This window comes from Geotrypetes seraphini, chromosome 2 (genome assembly GCF_902459505.1).
Source record: "Geotrypetes seraphini chromosome 2, aGeoSer1.1, whole genome shotgun sequence".
Taxonomy (NCBI): Eukaryota; Metazoa; Chordata; class Amphibia; order Gymnophiona; family Dermophiidae; genus Geotrypetes; species Geotrypetes seraphini.
Window position 1 is genome coordinate 437,319,121 of NC_047085.1, and position 24,023 is coordinate 437,343,143.

Genomic DNA, 24,023 nt, shown 5'->3' on the forward strand with positions numbered 1-24,023 from the left:
GATAACATTGGCAGTTTTCCAGTCCAGGGGAACTTTTCCCTCGCTTAGGGAAAGATTGAAGAGCACAGCTAACGGCTCTGCCAGGACATCACTCAGTTCTCGAAGTACTCTAGGGTGTAGATTGTCCGGGCCCATAGCTTTGTTTAATTTTGATAATTCTTGGTAGACTTCACTCGCAGTAAATTCCATGTCCTGGAATGGGTCCTCCAATTCCCCTTTGTCTGTAGCTGAGGACCGGATCCCGGTGCTTCGCAGGTGAAGACTGAGCAGACTGTTCAGCCCCCTTCAATCTTGCCTTCAATTTTGTCTTTGTCCCCTTCCATCTTGCCTTCAATTTTGCCTTTGTCATCCTTACTATTGCCTCTGTCTCCATCAGTGTCACCAGCAACTTTGGTCAGCCTTCCAGTATGGTAATTCTTATGTTCTTAAGGTAGAACCCATTACTCCTAAGCCATTCTGCAACTCCTTGGAACTGATCATTGCACGCAGAGAGAGGGGAGACATGATCGAGATGTTCAAATGTGTCACGGGCCGTATCGAGGTGGAAGAAGATCTCTTTTTTCTTAAAGGACCCACGGCAACAAGAGGGCAGCCGTTGAAAATCAGGGGAGGGAAATTTCATGGCGACACCAGAAAATATTTCTACACCGAAAGGGTGGTTGATCGCTGGAATAATCTTCCACTACAGGTAATTGAGGCCAGCAGCGTGCCAGATTTTAAGAAAAGATGGGATTGACATGTGGGATCTCTTCATGGAGGAAGTTAGGGGGTGGGTCATTAGTGTGGGCAGACTTGATGGGCCGTGGCCCTTTTCTGCCATCATTTTCTATGTTTCTATTCTACACAGTGTATATCACCAAGGCAGAAATAAAAATCTATATAGGTAGCAGACAGCCACTGCATCTAAAACCTCACATTAAGAAGGGAGAAAAGTATTAACCAAAGAAGGTAAAAGTATTGAACCCCATTAAATATAGCATCCTTTGCTTACCCCTTGACCGCCTCCCCCAGGCTTTTACCCCTCAACAGGGCCTTTGTGGTCCCCAGACCAATAAGGTTGTTCACTCCTAGAAAAATAGCTCCACTGTTTGGTATATCACTGTTTGGCAACATGTAAACTCAAGCACAACGGCCCTGATTCTACAAATGGCACTGAACTCATAGATGCCGTTAGGTGCGACTGTCAATCATTTGCTAGGCGCCATTTATAGAACTGTGCCTATAGGTACCTAAGCAGTCTTAGGCACCGGTAGGCATTGAATCCTTAGGCGGACTGTCATTTAGGCCAGGGTTTTCTTGGCTTAAATGAGTGTGTCTAAGGTAGGCATCTACCAGTAAGTCAAAAACTGCCCCTAACCATGCCTACTTGCTGGCAGGTACCTTGGTGTAAACACCTACCTTGAAGTGGTAGGTGCCTACCAGCTAATTAATTTTTTTTTTTAAGTTTTTTTTATGGTGCTTTCAATTATCAGTGCTGATTAAGCCAACTAAGAAAATTAAGTTAGACATCTAGATCAGCTAGGTGGGCCAATATAGGCACCTAACTTTAGGCGTCTATTCTTAGAATTAGGGCCAAAATGTTACATATTTGTGCAGCCTGAGGGCCCTAACATAATGTGATTAGATTGGGGGGGGGGGGGGGAAACTAATCACAGATCGTTTGCTTGACGGCTTGGACACTTACACCATGTTTAACAGTTTTTGCTGCGTGCGCGGCTTTCTTCTTTGCATCATAGTGGGTTAGGATGTCAATAATTGCCATGAAGTAGACCTCCTTCCTGGGGGCATCTGTAAACAGAGAAAAGGGGTTAGCAAAGCATTTTAACCTTTAAGTAAATCTGCTAACTTCTTATTAAGAGCTAGGAGCAGCGACAAACAGAAAGAACCTGAGGTAAGTAATAAGCCCTGCTCTAGGCCCTCTGCTTTAATGGCAATTTAGCTAAATATGATCAGTCGTATTAATACTCACAACTTCAGTTGCTGGGTCTGCAACATATTAGTGTATGTAAGTATTTGGTTCTTATGAGATTTTTTTTGTCAAATTAAGAACTGGGCTACATGTTGAATTAATCACTTATTCTTAACTTTGATCTTTGTCCCTTCTTTCAGATGAGGACTCAGAGAATTCTGGATGGCAGAATATCTACTCTCATACACTTATACAAGTGCTTTTTTTTCAGAGTTCTGAGCTAATGGAATAAACTTGGACTTTCCTATTGGTCTGAACCAACTCTTATTAAGTTAAAGAATAGAGAATGACACGGGGACAAAATTTTCCCCGTCCCCACGGGAACTCATTTCCCCGTCCTGTCCCAACTAGTTTTATTCCTGCTCCTGCCCCATTCCTGCAAGCTTCATCCTCATCTGCACAAGCCTCAAACCCTTTAAAATCATAAGTAGCAACATTCTAGAGCTCAGATTGTGATGTCATAATACCTCATTCCACCAATGCCTAAGCTCTGTCCTCATCTGCACAAGCCTCAAACACTTTAAAATCATAAGTGTTCGAGGCTAGTGCAGTTAAGGCAGAGCTTACAGGAATGGGACAGGGACAGCGACATAACTCGTGGGGATGGAACAGGGAAATTGAGTTCCTGCGCGGATGGGGAAAAAATTTGGCCCTGTGTCATTCTCTATTAAAGAGCTTATTTACACAGGCATTTGGATATTAGGGGGAGAATGGGAGCAGGTAATGTTGGATATTTGGATTCAATGTTATGTTACTTTGTTTTTTATTATGGGTGGTGAGATCATTCCTGTTCATTTATGGAGTTCTTATTAGAGTAGATTTCCTGTTGTATGTGTGTTTTTTAAAAAATTGTATTGTAAACCACTGAGACCTACCAAAGCTAAGCAATATGGCACGTTTTAATAAACTGAAGATATGCAACATCGAGTAAGGGCTCCTTTTACTATGCTGCATTAGGGCATTAACGCGCGCTGAATTGCCGTGCGCGCTAGACCTTAACGCCAGCATTGCGCTGGCGTTAGTTCTAGCCGCGTAGCGCTAGAACTAACGCCTATATGTCACTGACCAAAAGAAAAAGAAACCAGAGAAAAGGAAAAGAGGAAAAGGAAAGGAAAATTCCACCCTTTCCTCCCAAAACTATAGCAGTTAGCAGAAAGTTAAAATAAGATATTGGGGGTGGGGAGGTGGGGAGGGATATATTAAAAGAAGAGAAGAGTGTTAAAAAAAAGCCAGCTGTAATTCTTGTTGCTCATTGTCCAGGCTGGTGGAAGGTTGGTTTCAGAGCGAGTCTGCTTATTTGCTTGTATTAGCCTCAATAAAAATAATCAATAATGTTTCGGAGTTTTAATCTGCCTTTTCAATTAGAGGTCAAAACAGCTCACAGAGTTATTAGCATTCAAATACAACAGATCCTTTCCTCTAAGGGCTTAAAAATCCAGATCCATTTCTCCCCTCTCGGTTTCAGTGGATAATGCTGTCATCCTTATGATCCCTCCTCAGCTTTGACTCCTCTCTCTCCTTCCAAAACACTTCTGGAAAAGGTTTTGAGGAGGGTTTATTTTTGTATCTATCTGGACTGGCACAAAACCAATTTCTTTTTAGATCTGGAATTCATCCAGTTGCTAGGACTCAAACACGAGTCGATGGCACCTAACACTGGGTTTATTAATTAGCTAGTCACAAATTCAGCTATTTTGCAATATGTTATTAGTTTAGTTTTGTTTTTCACAAATTTGCAAATGGGCTGTCTTTTTTTCTGAATCTTGCCGACGTCTTTGATCATGTGTCTCAGTACAAAAAATGTAAAACATGCCATTTCCTCTACATCATCATCAAAATCAACCTCTTTACTGAACACGCTGCCAAACCCTATGCACTCTCATCCCTTCTTGATTTAGACAGCTAAAAATCAGGTCTTCACAGGCCTCTTAGTGAACCATTTCTCTCCCCTTCAATTACTGAAAATTCAGCTTATCTTGTCAAATTTCCCTACATCCAAATAACGACTCTGTTCAAGTTAGTTTATTGGCACTAAAAAAAGTTCAAAGAAGAGCGTCCAAGATGATAAAAGGGATGGAACTCCTCTCGTATGAGGAAAGACTAAAGAGGTTAGGGCTCTTTAGCTTGGAAAAGAGACTGCTGAGTGGAGATATGATTGAAGTCTACAAAATCCTGAATGGTGTAGAATGGGTACAAGCGGATCGATTTATTACTGCATCAAGATTTACAAAGACTAGGGGACACTCGAAGTTGCAGAGTAATTTAAAACTAAACTAAAACTTAGCTTTGTATACCGGGTCGTCAGCCAGAAAGGAGCTTGACTCGGTTAACAGTAACTGAAAATAAGTGACAGTCAGAAAATATTAATATGACTGGTTTCCAATGTGTTTGGCAAATAAAATAGTTTTGAAAAATTTACAAAAAAAATTGAAAAGTACCGGGACCCCTTATAATAAGAGGAAATTTGTTCATAGTTGAGAAAATTTGAAAACCAAGGATTGACTGAAATTCTTGACTAGGAAGGGAGAGTTTGAATTGTTGAGAATCTATAAGCATCTATAATAATAAAACGCTAAGCGCGCATTCGCACTCTTAATGCTGTGTTGCCTGATCTGTAGTTCCGTGGCTGGCAGAGTGCGCATGCGCGCTTACCACGCATCTCTCTGACTCGCAGCGGGCTTGCCGGCTCCAGCCACACAAAGTTCATTTTTTTGTTCAAAGCCCCCGCCGCGGCTTCTCTATCGAACCTCACCAGAGTCGGAGAAGACTTCCGACTCTGGCGGGGATCGAGAGAGGAGACGCAGCGTTGACTTTGAACTAAAAAATGAACTTTGTCTGGCCAGAGCCGACAAGCACGCTGCGAGACAGAGAGATGGCATCTGAATATTAACGGAGCGTGGGAATAGGGGGCCTGGCTCCCCGGCTACTGCGTCCGGAACACGACGTTAAAAGTGGAAGATGGCGGTGGGTTGGCTCACCTCACGGCAGATGCGCAGGAACCGGCTCTAACAGGCTCACCCTCCCTCTTCCCCGTGCTCTGCTCCTCTTCCGCAGACGGCATGTGCTACGGGGACGACGCCTGTTTTGTGGCCCGGCACCAGACGGCGGACGTGCTCGGTGAGTTTGTCGTCTAGGGACAGGGGAAGCACAGAAGAGGTGCTGCTGGACTGTGGGAGCAGGGAAGAGGGACAGGGGAGCACAGAAGAGGTGCTGCTGCACAGGGAAGTAGGGTGGGGGAGGGAAATGCTGCTGCACAGGGAAATGGAGGGGGAGGGAAATGCTGCTGGTGAGAAAAGGGGACTGGGGCTGAAAGGGAAAAGATGGGAGAAGGGGGCTGGGAAATGGGTTTGGAGCTGGAGCTGGGGCTGCAAATAGGGGACATGTGAGGGAAGGAGGCTTTACTAGCACCTGTTAATGTAACGGGCTTAAACACTAGTTGCATAATAAAGGGACAAGAGGGATGAAGATACCATATACAATTTTAAAAGTAATATATGCACATTTAAAGTGAATCCTGAGATGGACCGGAAGCCAGTGAAGGTTTAAAAGCAAATGAGACATATGGTCAAATTTACTTTTTCCAAAAATTAATTTCGATGTTTTGTATCAGTTGGAGTCTTTGAAGGCAGGTCTTTGTTATGCCGAGATAGATAGCGTTACAGTAATCTAGCCGGGATAATATGATAGATTGGACCAGAACAGAGAAGTGTTATTGGTGGAAAAGGTTTCTGACCTTCCTCAGCAGGAGGAAATATTTTTTCACTCAGAGAATAGTTAAACTCTGGAACGTGTTGTCAGAGGATGGGGTATGAGCGATTAATGTAGCTGGTTTTAAAAAAGTATGGACAAGCTCCTGGAGGAAAAGTCCACAGTCTGCTGTTGAGACAGACGTGGGTCGGTAGCATGGAATGCTGCTACTATTTGGGTTTTTACCAGGTACTTGTGACTTGGATTGGCCTTTGCAAAGATGGGATATTGGGCTAGACGGACCAATAAGGCTATTCTTATGTTGTTATGTTCCTATCCACTTCTGCATACAGTTCAAGTTTCTCTTACTCCCCTACAAGTGTTTCATTCTGTAACTCCTCATTCTCTCTCGAAACCCTCTTTGTGAACATTGCCCATTTAACAAGTTACTGTTATCTGTGCTACACCTATGCGAATTGTGCACAATTGCGCAATGCATAATTCCCCATTTGTAATGAAGAAGTCAGCCCACTCGGTTGGAAGAGCATGGAAGCACTGAGATTGGCCTGTGCAACCAGCCAAAGAGGGAAGCAAACTGTTTCCCACATCTTCTTGAATGTTCTCCATCGCACAGGATGGGGCTAGCCTTGTGACACTCCAAGACTACACTGGCATATAGCAAGTTCTGCCACTGCATGACATTAGGTGGTATAACTTGTCTCCACTGTAATAAAATAATGATGTGTTCCAGTAAAAAGATAAAAACAACAGACTGTGGATGTTCTGAAAGATGATTTTTATTCACTCTTCACAATAAAAATACAAATAAAAGTCTGAATTAGTAATCCACGTATGATTGTCCTGACAGACCCTACACGGTCTGTGTTTCGGCGAAACCGCCTTCTTCAGGGGTCCGGATGATGTAGGGTACAAAGATAAAAATATGAGCAAAACAATGTACGTGTCTGAGCATAAAACCTGAAAATGGCTTGAAACAAGCCGAGTGGTGCGTAAAATCTCTTTGGATTGTTTTTACTGTGGATCATTGGGTCTCCTTTTTTGTTTTTTTTGCGTTCCAGTAAAAAACATACAGTATAATGAAAGAGTATGTATTATTTTTGGAGGTTTGTAGGCGGGAGTGGAATCATAATCATCAAATTTTTAAAAAAATCTAAGGCACCAATGGAGAATGCAAACCCCAAATTTGTACAAATTTGTAGACACAACCTTCTGAAATTGCTGGAGATACTCACAGGACCAAAGCATGTGACTAAAGAGGTCCCACATTTTAAACCAGTTATCAGATTGGGCAATTCTCATCATATAAGTCCTTCTGACAGAAACATATGCTGTGTAAATAAACTTGCATTGCTGCTCTCTGTAAGTCATAAAAGTTAATTTTACCAAAGGTCTGCAGATTGGTGCATGCAGTGTATCCTCTGAAACAACTACTCCCAAATTCCTAGACCAAGCTGCCGCCCATCTTTGGTAACTCAGAAGTAGAGAATGACACGGTGACAAAATTCATCACCGTTCCCGTCCCCACGGATAACAGCGGGAAACCATCTTCATGTCATTCTTTAAGGAGAGAGGGAAGAATCAGAGTATGAATGGCCACAACCACTGACCTGCAAGCTTTGCTTTGAATAATGCTGGTGTAGAAGGACTGAGGTTGAAACAGACACTACAGAATGACAGTCTCTGGTATCCAGAGCAGATATTGTGATGTCATAATGCCTCATTCCACCAGTGCCTAAGAACCAATCACATCAATGATGTCACAATGGCTTCATTATCCTTGGCTCACATAAGCACAGCCACTGACCCACAAGCTTTGCTTTGAAGAATGCTGGTGAAGAAGGACTGAGGTTGAAATAGACACTAGAAAATGACATGGGATTATTTCCCATGGTTATCCGCGGAGACGGGGACGGTGATGATTTTGTCACCGTGTCATTCTCTACTCAGAAGTAAAAAGAAAATGCTAGGAGTTCTTTCACAAGAAAAGCTCCTCTGTTTGATCCATCATATTTACTGTCAAGGTCTCTCTGGAAAGAGGAAATATAATATTTTAACTTGCAAGTATGCTAAATGATCAGTCCAAGAAAATTGGTATTGTTCCCGAAGATGGGCAAAGAGCTTAATTTGACCATTATCATTAACACAGTGTTTTACCATAGATATACCTTTCCTAGCAAAGCACTGCTTTATACACCCACTGGGAAATCCTCATTGCCCCTCAAGGGTAAACAAGTTGTAACCTTTTCATTAATATGTTTACTCCTACACAGCCACTGCCAAACTCTCGTAAGAAGATAAACCAGAGTCCAGTTAGGCTGCTCACAGGAATCAGATGGAGACCTCGGCTTCTTCAATGGGAAGGGGGGGGGGAAGGAGGGGGGATCAAACGGGCCTGAATGTGAGCTAACAGAAAAAGCTCATGTCAGTGAGAGCAGAGCCAGCAGACCTACAAAATTACAAAAGTAGTACTCCACAATACAAGTTTAACATGTAAATAATAAGCACGCATAGGGTTACCAGATTTTTCTTTAGTAAAATCCGGACCCCTAGACCCACCCCCAGGCCCACCTAGTCTGTAGACCCACCCCCAGGCCCATTTAGTCCCCTACACCCGCCCCCAGGCCCACTTAGTCCCCTACACCCGCCCCCCAGGCCCACTTAGTCCCCTAGACCCGCCCCAGGCCCACCTAATCCCCTAGACCCACCCCCAGGTCCACCTAGTCCCCTAGACCTGCCCCCAAGTCCACCTAGTCCCCTAGACCCCTAGTCCTTTAGACCTGCCCCAGGCCCATCTAGTCCCCCTAGACCCGCCCCCAGGTCCATCTAGTCCCCTAGTCCTTTAGACCCGCCCCCAGGCCCATCTAGTCCCCCTAGACCCGCCCCCAGGTCCATCTAGTCCCCTAGTCCTTTAGACCCGCCCCCAGGCCCACCTAGTCCCTAGACCCGCCCCAGGTCCACCTAGTCCCCTAGACCCCTAGTCCTTTAGACCCGCCCCCAGGCCTACTTAGTCCCCTAGACCCGCCCCCAGGCCTACCTAGTCCCCTAGACCCGCCCCCAGGCATACCTAGTCCCCTAGACCCACCCCCAGATCCACCTAGTCCCCTAGACCCGCCCCCCCCAGGTTCACCTAGTCCCCTAGACCCGCCCTCAGGCCCACCTAGTCCCCTAGACCTGCCCCAAGGTCCACCTAGTTCCCTAGACCCGCCCCAAGGTCCACCTAGTCCCCTAGACCCCTAGTCCTTTAGACCCGCCTCCAGGCCCACCTAGTCCCCTAGACTCACCCCCAGGCCCACCTAGTCCCCTAGACCCGGCCCCAGGTCCACCTATTCCCCTAGTCCCGCCACCGGTCCACCTAGTCCCGCCCCCAGGTCCACCTAGTCCCCTAGACCCCTAGTCCTTTAGACCCGCCCCCAGGCCCACCTAGTCCCCTAGACCTGCCCCCAGGCCCATCTAGTCCCCTAGACCACCTAGACCCGCCCCCAGGCCCACTTAGTCCTCTAGACCCGCTCCCAGGTCCACCTAGTCCCCTAGATCCCTAGTCCCTTAGACCCGACCCCCAGGCCCACCTAGTCCCCCGGACCAACCCCCAGGTCTGCTCCCAATCTCATCCCAGCCCCACCCCCCGCTGCCTTCTCTCGTCAGGCAGGAGGGCATCCGCACATGTGCGGATGCCCTTCTGCCCGATGCGATTTTGAATTAACTTTTCAAAACCCGGACAAAGTGCTGGGTTTTGAAAAGCCGTCCGGACCTCCAGACGTATCCTCGAAAAGGATGACATGTCCGGGGAAATCTGGATGTCCGGTAACCCTATGCACGCATGCAAGTAGGGACAGAACATCTTTGATTCTTAACAGATAAGGTTGCCATATTTCCTCTATGAAAAAAGAGGACACCTGGTTCCAACCAATTCCACCCCAACCCCTTCCCGTTCCTTCTTCAGCTCCCCCCCCAAATCTCTCCTGAACTTGAGACTGCGTCTGCACAGACAACGTGATGACATCGCATTGACGTGTGCGCATGAGCAGATGCCCTCCACACATGGCCGGAGGTCGGGGACTTCCAAAATATGGACAAACCGCCGGTTTTCCTGGACGTCTGGTAATCCTATTAATAGAACAAGCTAAGAACCCCTCACATTCAATCACATAAACAGTATAAGTGTAACAAGCGTTGATAACAGACAAAAAATATATAAACAATTATCAAAACTTTTATTCATCTCAAAATATCACAATATAATATAGATTTATATAAAATCAATTATCATCAACATATAAACATATAAGACAAACCACACAACAAAGACAAAGGCTTCATGATCATGAAAGGCAAAGACAAAGACCTAAAAGAGTACATAGAAAGCAAAAAGGGATCCCAAAAGAAAAACCCCCCAAAAAACATTGAGTCCAAATATAAGCAAACCAGATAAGTTTCCAAACATGAAAACTTAAAGACAGTCCAAAAGAATAATCCTAAAAATAATAATAATGTAAGCAGCAGCACAAATGCAAAACCAACGTGAAAAAAGGTGCAACAGTTCAAAAAATCACAGTAACAATCATCAACGCAAAAAAGTTTCAAAAACTCAAATAGCAAAGAATAAATTCAAATGAAGACCAAATAAATATGCAGGAAGTCCATACTAAAAATAAAAATAAAAAACAAAAGCAGGAGCAGGAAGCAAAACAGGGTGCAAGAGACAATCCTCAGAACCAGAAGCAGAAGCACCAAATGTCCACACAATCATGAAGCCCATGGACTGTGAGATACAATCCCTTATCGTTCTTCTTAACTCCTCCTTCCCTATTAATAGACCAATACTAAAATTCAACTCCTAGGTACCTTTCCACATCCTATTGCCAGGATTTCTAAGAACCCACAAAGCACCTAAAACTAGCACAGGCACTGTTCAAAATATTTGGCCTCCCCATGTCTGCTGAAATTTGTGTTTCAACTGTTCTTTCATATTAAGTCTGCTGTAGTCATGTTACTGCTGATTCAGTATGAAATTGCTTCTCTGAGCGGGTGACCTCAGTCTGGTAGGGACTGTGATCCAAAATGGTGATGTCCCCTTTGGGGTGCAAGAAGGAGTTCTTAGTACAGCTCCGTGTACCCCAGAAGCAGAATAGTAATTATATGATTGTTTAGCAGTGCTGTTAAATGCTAACATTACTGATACTATAATCATGTTAGCCCTATCCTATTTGAAGGATTCAATCTGCTATCTCGACATTTACCTCATTGTTTGTATTTAGGGTTATATTAGCAAAATTATATCTTCTGTATACTGCCTTGGCTGAATCTCTTTATAAAGGCAGTTAATAAAGCCCAATAAACAGATACAAAATATTCCGATTCTGTTGCAACCTTTAAATACCTTACTTCAAAAATCAATGAGAAGCTGCTTACTGTCATGGCTTTTTATTCCATACACATCAATGGCTGGGTCAAATTCCCCCGGAGCCAAAGGTCTTGTGCTGTTCAGTGTATTTCCTGGACTGTCTGGAGGTGTTCCAACAGGGGGAGCCCCGTCACTCTCCCCTTCATCTTCTCCATCATTCTCCTCACTCTCTACATCTTCCTGTTCCGCTCTGTCAATGTCATGGATTCCCACCAGCAGGCTGTAGTCCATGAGTTTTAACTGAGCTAGAAACTATGAGAGAAAAAGAGAAAGAAGCAAAGGTGAGGACAACACTGATAAATAAGATACCAAAGGAGGCCATTTTAGAAGAGCTACAAGCAATCTGCCTGTGTATAATCATGTTGGCACCTTGGCATGCAGATGCTACTTATACATATATGGTGTGCCACAGAAAGAATTTAAAGAAGGTAAGTTCTTCTCAGTCTTTAGTATGTGTCTATTCCACAGTTTGACATAGCAATACACGTGTACCTCAGAAAATTTACCTGTCAGCATTTACACCCAATTTGCTTCATTCTAGAGTTTGCACTGGTGAGGTGGGGTGGAGAGGGGAATAATTAGGATTGCTTGCTTCTCTGATATTCAATACCACCTCCAAATGAAACCAACCAACCACATTTTACTTTGAGAATGGCTCTTTAAATCAATTTCATGAGGATATGCAAATTTCTAAAATTCTCCACATGTACGAGTAATAAATACCAAAATTAGCAATGCGCATGTAATACTACCTGCATGTAAACCCCCTAGTAATACTGATGGGTGGGTTTGTTTTGTGGAAGTTTTAGTTTTTATAAAGTAGTTGTTCTAGTTAGAGAATGACAGGGGAACGGGTACAAGGCCATTCACCGCCCCATGGAGCGATGAATGGCCTTGTCCCTGCTGTAAAGTAACTGCCGCAGCTCTCCTCAGCGCGATCGCATGTCCAGCAGCCCCCTTTCCCCCTTCACAAGTCCAGCAGCCCCCCTCCCTCTTGCAGGTCCAACAGCCCCTCCCCCATCCTCGCACCCTCCCGATGGCCGGTGGCAAAAAAACACAACAAATCTGTGACTCTCCTGGCTGGGTCGCCCCATCGCTCTTCCCGGGATGGGCCTACCAGCCTGTTAGATGCTTCCAGCATGCAGAGCTGCTCTGACTGGAACCTTCTTGCCGCAGAGTCCCTCCTTCAGATATAACTTTTTTTTTTGCCACCAGCTATTGTGAGGATATGAGGGTGAGGGCTGTTGGACCCATGGGAGGGATGGAGACTGTTGCTGCACTCACAAAGGGGGGAGGGAGTTGCTTGGGCTGTTGGACGTAGACCAGCTGGAACTGAAGGGAAGGGAGACAGTTGCTGCATCCAATCTGGGGATTGGGGAGAAAGAGAAACAGGTGCTGGGCCCATGTGGAGGGTAAAGAGGAGCTGGAGGGAAGGGAGAGGTGCCAGACCCACACCTGGGCACTAAAGAAAGGGGATAGAGGTCTTAGACCCATGGGAAGGGGGCTAGAGGGAAAGGGGCGGAGTGCAGGACTTGCAGGGAGGAAGAGAGAAAGGGAAAGAGAAAAGCTGAACCAAGGGGATGAAGGAAGAAATATTGAACATAGTGGAGGGAGAGAGGAAAGAAAGTGTGAGAGACACATTGGTGTAAGGGAGTAAGAGAGGAGAGAAGCTGGACACAGAGAGATATACAAAAAGAGAGAAGATGGTGAGTATGGATGGGAGCATAGGAACAGGGACAAAAAGGGGAATGCTGCACTTGCATGGGGTGGTATATGGACACAGAGGAGTAATGATAGACATGGGGATGGTATATGGACACAGAGAGAACATGACTACACATAAGGAAACATAAGAAAGCAGAAGGAAGATGCTGGACAGGCAGCGCATAGGGATATAAAGGAGTGATATTGTACATACAGGAGGAGAGGATCATAGAATGGTGAGATGATGAAGGCAGGGAGATGGGCACAGGGGAAATACTAGAAAAGGAAGTATAAGAGACAGAGAAGGGATATGTTTACTGAACATGGGGGGGAAAAAAACAGATACAGAGATGGAAGATGAATGGTGAGCATGGAGAAAGACATGTCAAATGGTCAGGAGACCCTGGCATGTGAGTTAAGAGTAGACAGATGGAAACAGAAACCAGAGTCTGAGGCCAATGTGATGTGAAGAATAAAATGACCAGACAACAAAAGGTAGAAAAAAATTATTTTCTATTTTGCGATTAGAATATATCAGATTTGAAGTATGTATCCTGTAAGAGCTGGCATTAGACATAACTGGGAACTGCAAAGCCCAGGCTGTGCTGCTTTAGCTTCCAGCTGACTTATGGCTCTCTCTGACCAGGGGTAGTTGCCTTAGTTCAGGGGCAGGCAATTATTGTCCTCGAGAGCCACAGACAGGTTAGGTTTTCAGGATATCCACAATACATATGCATGAGATAGATTTGCATCTCAAGGAGGCAGTGCATGCAGATTCATCTCATATATATTCATTGTGGATATCCTAAAAACCTGACCTGCCTATGGCTCTTGAGGACCGGAATTGTCTACCCCTGCCACTATTCCTGTCATGTGTGATTGTGGTATTCTGTTAGCATGATTTTTCTGTGTAGCATTCTGCAGTAATTTGGCTTAAACTGTGTCGAGCTCTATATTTATAGAGAAGATGTGGTGTATAAGCTTAAGGTTTAGTTTAGTTTATTCAGTTTTCTTGATAGTGGAGGGGGTATTTGTGAAGGGGAGGGAAGCCAGGAGTTTTGTTGATCCTTGCTCTGTATTATTTGTGTTTATAAAATGACAACTGTACAGAATATTGTTTCTTTTTATAGTTTAATAAAATAAGTTCAATATAAAATCATAACTATTCGAGGATTGTACGGATGGGATCAGGCAGTTTGGAGGGACGGGGAATGAGCTTGCGGGGACAGGGACAAATTTTTCCCCACCGTCATTCTCTAATTCTAGTTGTACAAGATGCAAAATATAAATGCTTCATTGGCAGTGTTATATACTTTATATACAAGCATCTAAACTGACCTAAAAGACTTACAGAAAGTAATCTTCAACATTTTGTAATTCTTGCAAAAAGAAAATAACAATGAATGGAGACAGCAGAAACTACGATTATGGATTTTGCTTCATGGATGTCAAGATTATGTTGACATCTTGATTTGCCTAATAAAGGGCTCCTTTTACTAAGCCGCAGTAAACACTAAAGCATGCTTACCGTAGCTTAAAAAGGCTTACTGAGAGGAGGAACCCGATCCAAGATGGCGATTTGTACCTGTGTCTGGTGAGATGCTGTGGGAACTATCGCAGTTCATTTTTTTGTGAACAGATTCTTTTTGCCTCTTTGCGATGCCGAAGAGACGGGGAAAGAGCACCGCTGCAGTCTCGCGGCGCCCTGAACACCCCCTCTCGCTACCATTGAACACTTTCTACAGCGCCTTCAGAGGGAGCCCATAGCGTCGGGGAGTCGCCTGTTGGATCCGGCGGTGTGGAGTGACGCCGAACCGGAAGTCCCAGGGCTGGATACTACTCTGAGCCCCGACCAGAGGAATCCATCTCCCCCACCGCTGAGTGCGAGCTCCCCACGCGAATGGAGTGGGCCAGACGCAGCAGCACTCCCTGACCGAGAGGCTGTAACATCTGGGAGCCAGCAAGGAGAAGTCTCCATGGCTTTTTCAAGCCCAGAGATAGTTCCAGCGGATAGGAGATCTGAGGGAGGAGAAAACCCGGATCGGCAGATAGAAGGCAGTCAAGGTGAGCCTTCCTTTAAATATGAAAAACCAGCTGAAGTGACTCTTGAATCAATATGGGATTTGGTTTCAAAACTGGGAGACTCACTAACTAAACAGATTAAAGAAGGAGAAAAGAACATGAAAATTCAAAAACAAATACCGTAATAGAGGAAAATAAACAGGAAATTTCCAAAATTAAAGAAAAAGTAGGTGAAATTGAAAAAGAAGTAATAATGATTAAACAAGTTCAATCTACAATAATAAAAGATAATCAAATTATTAGAAGAAAATTGGAAACTATGGAAAATAATTGTCGGACTAATAACCTGCACTTACTGAACTTTCCAAAAATTCCATCCATAAATCCAAGGGAGATGATAAAAAGGTATTTTACTGAGATATTAAATATTCCTGAGGAATCAATACCCCCTCTCACTCGGGTATATTATTTGCCTATTAAAGTAATGGATAAGCAAGCGGAGGATCAGAAACAGGAAGCACAAGACCTTCAACAAGATTTGACAGCAATTCTGGAAGCATCAGATAAAGATTTGGCTAAACCAGCAACTCTCTTATTATCTGTGGCGTTGTTGCCAGATAAGGATTGGATATTAAAGATGTTTTTTAAGAACAAGAATAAAGAATTTCTGGGTTTGAAAATTCAAATGTTTCCAGATGTTAGCAGAGAAACTCAGAACCGTAGACGTCAATTTCTTCTGATGAAAGCAGGAGTTACACAGCTGGGTGGTATTTTCTTTTTACGTTTCCCATGTAAATGTATAATAAGGTATCGAGATAATAAATGTGTTTTTTGAACCGGCTCAACTTACAGCTTTCTTGACGCTGAAACGTTTGGAAAAGGAAGGAACCACATAATAGTAATAACAAATGGACTTGATTAAGTAGAATATAAGCTCCTTAATCCAGTCATTAGATACTTTTTTCTTGTACAGAATTTATTCATTGATTTCCTTAAAGCTCACTCAAATTCTTAGATCATTTCATTGAGGACTTGAGATTGTATGATTAGAGATTTTTAGTATTATGGAAATTATTTTTCTTCTTATTTTGTGTACGATCAGATAATCTTTCTGTACAAAATGTTTGATTTTGTTAAAAATATTTAAAATGATAAATAAAGAATTAAAAAACAAACAAAAAAAAGGCTTACTGAAGGACACGCTGAGGCATCCTGTGGTAAGTTCTAAATGTGCGTGCACAAACCATGTGTTAAAAAAATATTTTAAAAACTTTTTTGGGAGGTTGGGGGCATGTCTGGGGCATTTGTACGCTAATCAGTTAATGCATTGCCATGCACTGATTAGCGCATGACCCCTACCGCCTACAAAATGGGTGGCAGTAAGCGCTAAAATATCAAGGAGAAAACCACCAAAATTCAACAAGTGTAGCATATACAAAGAACAGGAGAAAAAGGCCTTAGTTAAAGCTAGAACATGCTAGGAACCTACTTCCACAATCTAACAGGGCAACTGTAGTAGGTACACAACAGACGCTGGTCAGAAAAAAGACCCTTCACTCAGCACCGTTCCACACACTTTGATCGTTTCTCCATACATTAAGCAAAAAAGCAGAACTTCTCCCCAAACTCAGCAGACAGGAAGTGCATAAACAAGCCACAACGCAGTGTCTGCTGAATCCTAATCCCAATCCCGACAGGAGTACCCTGTTTCGCACGCTGCATCCTCGGGGGAGAAAAATCCAACCCAGCTCACTCTCACTCACAGCAGTGGCAGGAAGGGCTCACATGCTCACTTTTGTTAACGGCTGTACGCTAAAAGCAACATTTACTAAGGCGTGCTAAATGCTACGGTGGCTATAGAATATACTAGGTGCCTTAGCAGTTAGTGTGTCATAGTAAAAGGACCCCTTATTTATTTATTCAATTTTCTATACCGTTCTCCCAGGGGAGCTCAGAACGGTTTACATGAATTTGTAGTGCAGATTATTAATTTTAAAAAATGGCTATTTTCCAGCAGTGGTTAAAAATGGTTCATAGTCAAAAGCACGCGCCGACAACCGAGCACAGACAACTGAGCGCAGGACTTAATCGCGCCGAAGAGAAACCGTATTTTAAAGGGGTCCGACGGGGGGTGTTGGTGGGGAACCCCCCAACTTTACTTAATAGAGATCGTGCTGGCATTATGGAGGGTTGTAATCCCCCTCATTATACTGGAAACTTAACTTTTTCCCTGTTTTTTAGGGAAAAAGTTAAGTTTTCAGTATAATGTGTGTGGGGGGGGGGTTTACACCCCCCACACCCCTCCAACATGGCAGCGTGAGGCAGCACGATCCCTATTAAGTAGAGTGGGGGGGGGGGGTTTCCCTCCCACACCCCCGTCAGAACCCTTTAAAATACGGGTTTTCTTCGGCGCGATCAAGCCCTGCGCTCAGTTGTCTGCGCTGGTTTGTCGGCGCGCCTATGTCCTCGCGCGCTTTTGACCCGTCACCATTAAAAACAGCCTTAGAACATGTGAAAAACCCACTGAAGGGTGCACAAAGGCTACTTTTTATCTTCATGTTTTGACACTACTACTACTACCCATTCAGTTGTGTCCGACCCTTGGATACTCTGTAGGCCAGTCCTCGCCAGGCTTCCCAGTTTTTCCATGGCTTCTTTCAATGAGTTGATGTTCATTCCCGTGTCATTCTTGATGGTATCCAGCTGAGTCTTTGGTCTTCCCTGCTTCCTTTTACCACTGACCATTCTGAATAGCACCTCTTTTTCTAGTGATCAAATGTCCACAATAGGTCAGTTTCTGTCTGGTAATCTTGCCTTCCCGGGACAACTCTGGGCTTATTTGATCAAGAACATCTTTGCTGGTGATCCTAGCTGTCCATGGGATCCGTAGCAGTCTTCTCCAATACCACAGCTCAAAGGTGTCAATTTTTCTTTTATGTGCTTTTGTGAGTGTCCAAATGTTTTGAGAGAAGACATCAAATCACAGTATCCCTTTTCACCTGGATTTGAGAGCTTGGTGATTTTTATCCTAGTAGTACCAAGTGATTTTATAAACAAATCAATTGGCAATTAAAAAACAACATAATTTACCCCCCCCCTCCTCCTCCCCTATTTAGGAAGCCGCATTAGGCTTATCGCTGGCTGTGGTGATATTACACGGCCGGCAATAACGCAGCTTCATAAAAAGGTGTGTGTGTGTGTGGGGGGGGAGTTATTTATTTAAATTTTTTATAAGCCTCCTATCTGCAGTTCTAGGTGGCTTAGAATGCAATTTACATGCTTTATTTAAACCTTCTACTATTTATTTATTTAAAAATGTATATACCGTATATATAAATTACTAACCTCCAGTGTATGCGCTGGGAGAAAAATGCTCACAAGCTTGACCCCTAGTAGCTTTGAATGTCTGTTATCAATTCCAAAAGTATACATATACTGGGGAAAACGCCTCAGAAGCTGCAGGGCAAACATTGCTCTGGAGCTATGAAGGGGAGCTTAAGTAGCTCATTAGCTCCCCTCCAACATTCTATCATGGGCGAAACAACCCCTTAAATGTAACTTAAAAAATTATATGTAATTTAAAAAAAAAGCAAGCACCACTTATCTTTGCTTCAAACTGGCGTGAAAACTTCACAACGTGACGCCAGCTTTAATACAAAATACTGTACGTACTCGTATTGCAAGACCTTGCTAGTTTAGAGCGGTCACTACACTCCTGCAGCGTCAGAGAGAGAAGAACCATCAGCTCAGTTGTGATGATGTGATGTGTGTATACTGCATAGCAGATTCGTGCCTTAGTTAGAGGAAATATGTTGACTGATTTTTCTCCTAAAGCATTCAAAACTTTACAAAGACTTATAAAAAAGTTAGAGAGGGATTTGGCACCTTCAGAAAAAAGTAAAAAGGGAACTCAACAGCTCAAAATGTGCGGAGACAAATTGTCAACATTTACAGATTAAAACACCAATAAAGGCTATCACGCCTTTTGCAACGTTTTCTGTTTTTAAAGCTTTTCTTGGTTTATTTAAAGTATTTTCAAAACACCTGACCGCAACTGTGATTCCTACGAAATCTTCTGATTTTAGATTGGAATGGATAAAAGACCGTCACAGTTACTAATGCAAGTCAGGCCCCATTGGTAGAAAGTTGGATACGCTTACTCTTCTAGGAAAAACGTGGAGCCGATCGATCATTCGTCATGGTCTTCTTCAGTTTCACTCCCCGGTGGATAGCATTCAGCATGTCGCCAGTTTCTTGGGCATCTCCAGTACCTGACTCTCCTATTTCAGGCTCCATGTACTTGTATTGCAAGACCTTGCTTATTTATCACGTTAAAATGTAATCAAATGTTTTGCTTGTCTTGCAAAACACTTGCATACTAGGGGCTCCTTTTACAAAGGTGCGCTAGGGCCTTAAATTCCCGAGCGCACTAGCTACTACTGCTTCCTTTTTAGGAGGTGGTAGATTTTCGGCTACCGCACGCTATAGTGCGCAGTAATTTGGTGCGTGCGCCAAAAACCCTAGCACACCTTTGTAAAAGGAGCCCTAAGTTACTTGCAATCCAAGGTTTTACTGTAATCTGAAAATGAAAATACTGTGTGCCAGCTGTTTGCAAGCTGTACCATGCTCTAAATGCAAGGAAGAGCAGTTACACATCACTTCTGAGCATCTGTCACAACAGGAATAAAACTTAAAATACATGACATTTTATTGAGTGCTGCAAGACTTTAATGTTTAAATAAGTGAATTTGTTTATTTTTACTACTTCCTGCACAATCACTTGCTAATGCAACTTAAAAGGCCTTAATGCTGTCTGACCTAAAATACTGTGACAATAAATAAGTCGCTGCGGGTTAGGTAGAAATGAGATGCAAATTATGCAAATGAAGGTTTTGCATCTCATTTCTACACAAATGTCCTAATTCGACTTGTGATGATATTCCGCAGTTGCATTGGGGCCCAAAAACTACAGTACAATAACCGTAGCCTTTTGATAGGGTTATTTTACCAACCAGGAGTATCGGACTGCAAAGCTTTAGCTCAATGCTCCCGGGCCACTATCTTAGGGACCCCTCAGACTTCGCTCCCCCCTCCCCAATTCAACCATCCCCCCCTGGAACTGAAGCTCCCCACTCCCCCTCCATCTGAAGCAATAAACATAGAAACATAGAGTATGACGGCAGAAGAGGGCCAGCGGCCCAACAAGTCTTCCTACTTAAGAACCCTCCTTCCCTGGTGCCCCTCTTTCATGCACAACTTTGTAGCCCTCCCACCAGTTTGTCCCATCGACTTTTGAAGTCAGGTACACTACTGGCCTCGACCACCTGGCGTGGAAGTTTATTCCATCGATCAATCACCCGTTCGGTGAAGAAGTATTTCCTGGTGTCACTATGAAATCTTCCCCCCTTAAGTTTTAGCGGATGCCCTCTTGTCGCCGTGGGACCTGTAAGAAAAAAGATTTCTTCCTCCACCTCAATTCGACCCGTGATGTATTTGAATGTTTCTATCATGTCCCCCCTTTCTGCCAATACATAGTAAACAGAAACTCTACCCCCTCTATCATTCCTACACGCAGATACGTTCACTCTTCATTCAACCACACCCCGCACAAATCTACAAGTTGCAGTACAAAGGGCTAGATTCACTAACCCCCGATTCCGTGTCCGATTGCATGCAGGCCGATGAATTCACACAAGGCCTGCATGCAAATGGGGATGACCGTTGACACGCCCCCAACTGACTGCATGGATCGCTAGAGCTCAGACAGTAGTGACAGGAGAAGCAGCCTCCTGTCACAGCTGTCAGGGCTTCTGCTGGCTTTTAAAAAAATTTTTTAATCGGGCAGATATTTTGCGTGTTTTACACACGCAACTGCACAACAATTTTTTGGTTAAGTCTTGATTCCTGAAAAGTTTTTGGTGATTATGACAGGTACCAACTTGGTATGCTCAAATATGGTTTTGGTTTTACTGCATCACGTAAGAACTATGAGAAATAGACATTTTTATGTTTACTGACAATAAAATATATAGTCAAGTTTACGTTTCGCACAAGCGACTAAATGAAACAGAATTAAAAGTGTTTTGCTCCCGAGTTTCTTTTATATTCAGTGTCTGGTGCATCACGTTGTAGCATCCAACAATAGTCGGCAAGCATTGACGGATTCCAATTGCCCTGGTATCGTTTCTCCATCGTAGCTATGTCTTGATGAAACCTTTCACCGTGCTCGTCACTCACAGCACCGAGATTTGCGGGGAAGAAGTCCAAGTGTGAATGGAGGAAATGAATCATGAGTGACATATTGCACTTCATTCTCTTGTATGCTTTGAGAAGTTTGTCTACCAGCTGAATGTAGTTTGGGGCTCTGTAATTGCCCAGAAAATTGTCAACAACGTCTTTCAAGGCTTTCCAGCCAATTTTTTCCGGCCCAACTAACAGATCTTCAAATCGCTTGTCACTCATAACATGTCTGATCTGGGGGCCAACAAAAATACCCTCTTTGATGTTGGCATCAGTTATTCTTGGGAACATCTGTCTTAAATAACGAAAACCTTCCCCTTCCTTGTTCATTGCTTTCACAAAATTCTTCATGAGTCCCAGTTTAATGTGAAGAGGAGGCAAAAATATCTTTGTCGGGTCAACAAGCGATTCATGTGCTACATTTTTCTGTCCTGGAACTAACTTTTTACGGAGTGGCCAGTTCTTTCTAGAATAGTGCGACTCTCTGTCTCGGCTGTCCCATTCGCAGATGAAACAGCAGTACTTTGTATAGCCAAGCTGCAGTCCTAGTAACAGAGCAACGACTTTGAGGTCTCCACAGATATTCCAGTTATACCTGGTATACTGGACATACTTTAGTAACATTTCCATATTCTCATATGTTTCTTTCATATGTGCTGCATAGCCAACAGGTACTGAAGGATAAACGTTGCCATTGTGCAACAGAACAGCTTTCAGGCTTAACATTGACGAATCAATGAAAAGACGCCACTCTTCCGGGTTGTGATCACAACCAAAGACCGAGAACAATCCTTCAATGTCACAACAGAAACAGAGACTGTCGACTTGTGCAAAAAATTTGGTTATATCATGATGCTGGTCTCGAAACACAGAAATTTTCGTACCTGGTGATAGCAAACACCATTCCTGCAGTCTCGAACCTAGCAGCTCAGCTTTTGCTTTTGACAGACCCAAATCTCTGACCAAATCGTTCAATTCGGACTGTGTTATCAGATGTGGATCGCCTGATGAGGATGGTTCAAAATCCGGGTCAATGTCACTGTTAGAACCCTGCACTGCAGTTTCTTCATCTGGTTCGTCTAAGGTCCAATCCTCTGGTGGTTTCGGAACTGGAAGACTGTCATCATGTGGCATGGGTCTCATTGCTGAAGGCAGATTAGGATATTCAATTGACTTCTTGTTTTTGGCAGAGAAACCAGACACATTAGTCAAACAGAAATAACAGTCCGTCACATGGTCTTTCTGTTCTCGCCATATCATCGGAACAGCAAATGGCATCGTCTTTCGAGTACCTCTGAGCCAGGCTCTCAGACTAACAGCACATGTCGCACAGCAAATGTGAGGCGCCCATTGCTTGTCTTGATCACCTATTTTGCAGCCAAAATACAGATGATAGGCTTTCTTTACAAGGGCAGTCATCGAACGTCTCTGAGGCGTAAGTGTATATTCCCCACAGATATAGCAGAATGTGTCGCGGCTGTTACGACACCGACGAGACATATTGCCCGACACCAAAACGTCTATAGCATCAAGCTTACTTACTGTTATATTGCTACAGCTACTATACTACTATACTTTACTATACTGATACTATATACACACACGGACTATCTATATTAACCAAATGAGCAGGATCGGTGTATGGAAGCCACCATTATAGCATGGTGAGACAGCGCAAGCTCGTTCAGACCTGCCCAGACATGCCCAGGATGTCATCTTCCATAAAACAGCTTCCAACCTGGCTAGATTTTATGCATGGACATACCCAGGCGGCACAAACCGTTGTTGATAAGACACTTATGGGAGAAAAAATTGTTTGCATCCAAATATAAGAAAAAATCACGACAAAATTGAAGATTTCTCTGAAATGGTACGTGATGGGTAATTTTTGATGTAATATTCATGATCAGCACCCAAAATTCTATAAGAAACACCCAGCAGTGTTCAGGAAGCAAAAACTTTGTTGTGCAGTGTATCAGCCCGATTTAAAAAAAAAAAATAAAATTAACCCCCTCTCCCTCTCCCAAGTGCCCGTTCCGCCTCCCTCCCCAAACAAATTGCTTTTAAATGATGTAGTCATTAGCACAATTAAGCACAATTAGCACAAATTAAAATGATCAAGTTAGGTGGCTGTAGGGTGCCTATCTTCGCCTAACTTGTGGCACCGTGTAGAGAATTTGGGCCTCAATGGGTTTTACACAGGACCTCTACAAGCTCCCCCTACTACTATTACTACTATTTATCACTTATATAGTGCTGAAAGGCTTACGCAGCACTGTACATTTTGACATTTAATAGATGATCCCTTCTCAGAAGAGCTTACAATCTAACTTGTACAGACAGACATGACATATAGGGTTAAGGATGCAGAACCCAAGGTGAAAGGCATTAGGAGTTGAAAGCACTCTCAAAGGGACAGGCTTTTAACTTGGACTTGAACACTGCCAGAGAGAGAGCCCGCTGTAGGGATTTGGGCAGGTTGATCTATGCATACAGTGCAGCAAGGTAGAAGAGACAGAGTCTGGATTTGCCAGAAAAAGAGAAGAGCACCAATAGGAGGGACTTAGCAGCTGAGCAGAGCTCGTGGTGGGGGAGGGGATAAGTGAAGAGAGATAGTGAAGGGCAGTTGAGCGAGTAAATACATCAATAGTAAGGATTCTGTTAGGAAACTAACATTTTGCAAAACAGCAAAACCTACATATGCTTAAAATAAAGTTTTAAGGTATATTCATATGAATGAAGTCTCAAACTCTCATCTAAGGACTTTGTTTTTCCTAAAAGGACAAACTCTTGCTGGATGGATCTATGTTAAATACCTCCTTTGAATGCTCTGCACAGCTCTTCCCTTCCTGTAGGACAGAAATATAGAAACATGATGGCAGATAAAGGCCAAATGGTCCAGCCGCAGTCTGCCTAGGGTCACAAGGAGCCACAGTGGGAACTGAAGCCAGTTCCTCCAGTTATCACTAACCATTAGAC

General features: G+C 43.6%; 1 protein-coding gene across 3 annotated transcripts in view; it reads right to left on the reverse strand.

Annotated features, from left to right (window-relative positions):
* PIP4K2A (phosphatidylinositol-5-phosphate 4-kinase type 2 alpha) overlaps nt 1-24,023 on the reverse strand; it is a 463,092-nt gene that overhangs the window by 15,630 nt on the left and 423,439 nt on the right. For all 3 annotated transcript variants that reach the window (XM_033931331.1, XM_033931333.1, XM_033931332.1), the window contains exons 8-9: nt 11,087-11,330; nt 1,685-1,788 (exon numbers count right to left, since the gene is read on the reverse strand). In XM_033931331.1, the coding sequence (XP_033787222.1) occupies nt 1,685-1,788; nt 11,087-11,330 (348 nt within the window). The remainder of the gene's footprint in view (nt 1-1,684; nt 1,789-11,086; nt 11,331-24,023) is intronic.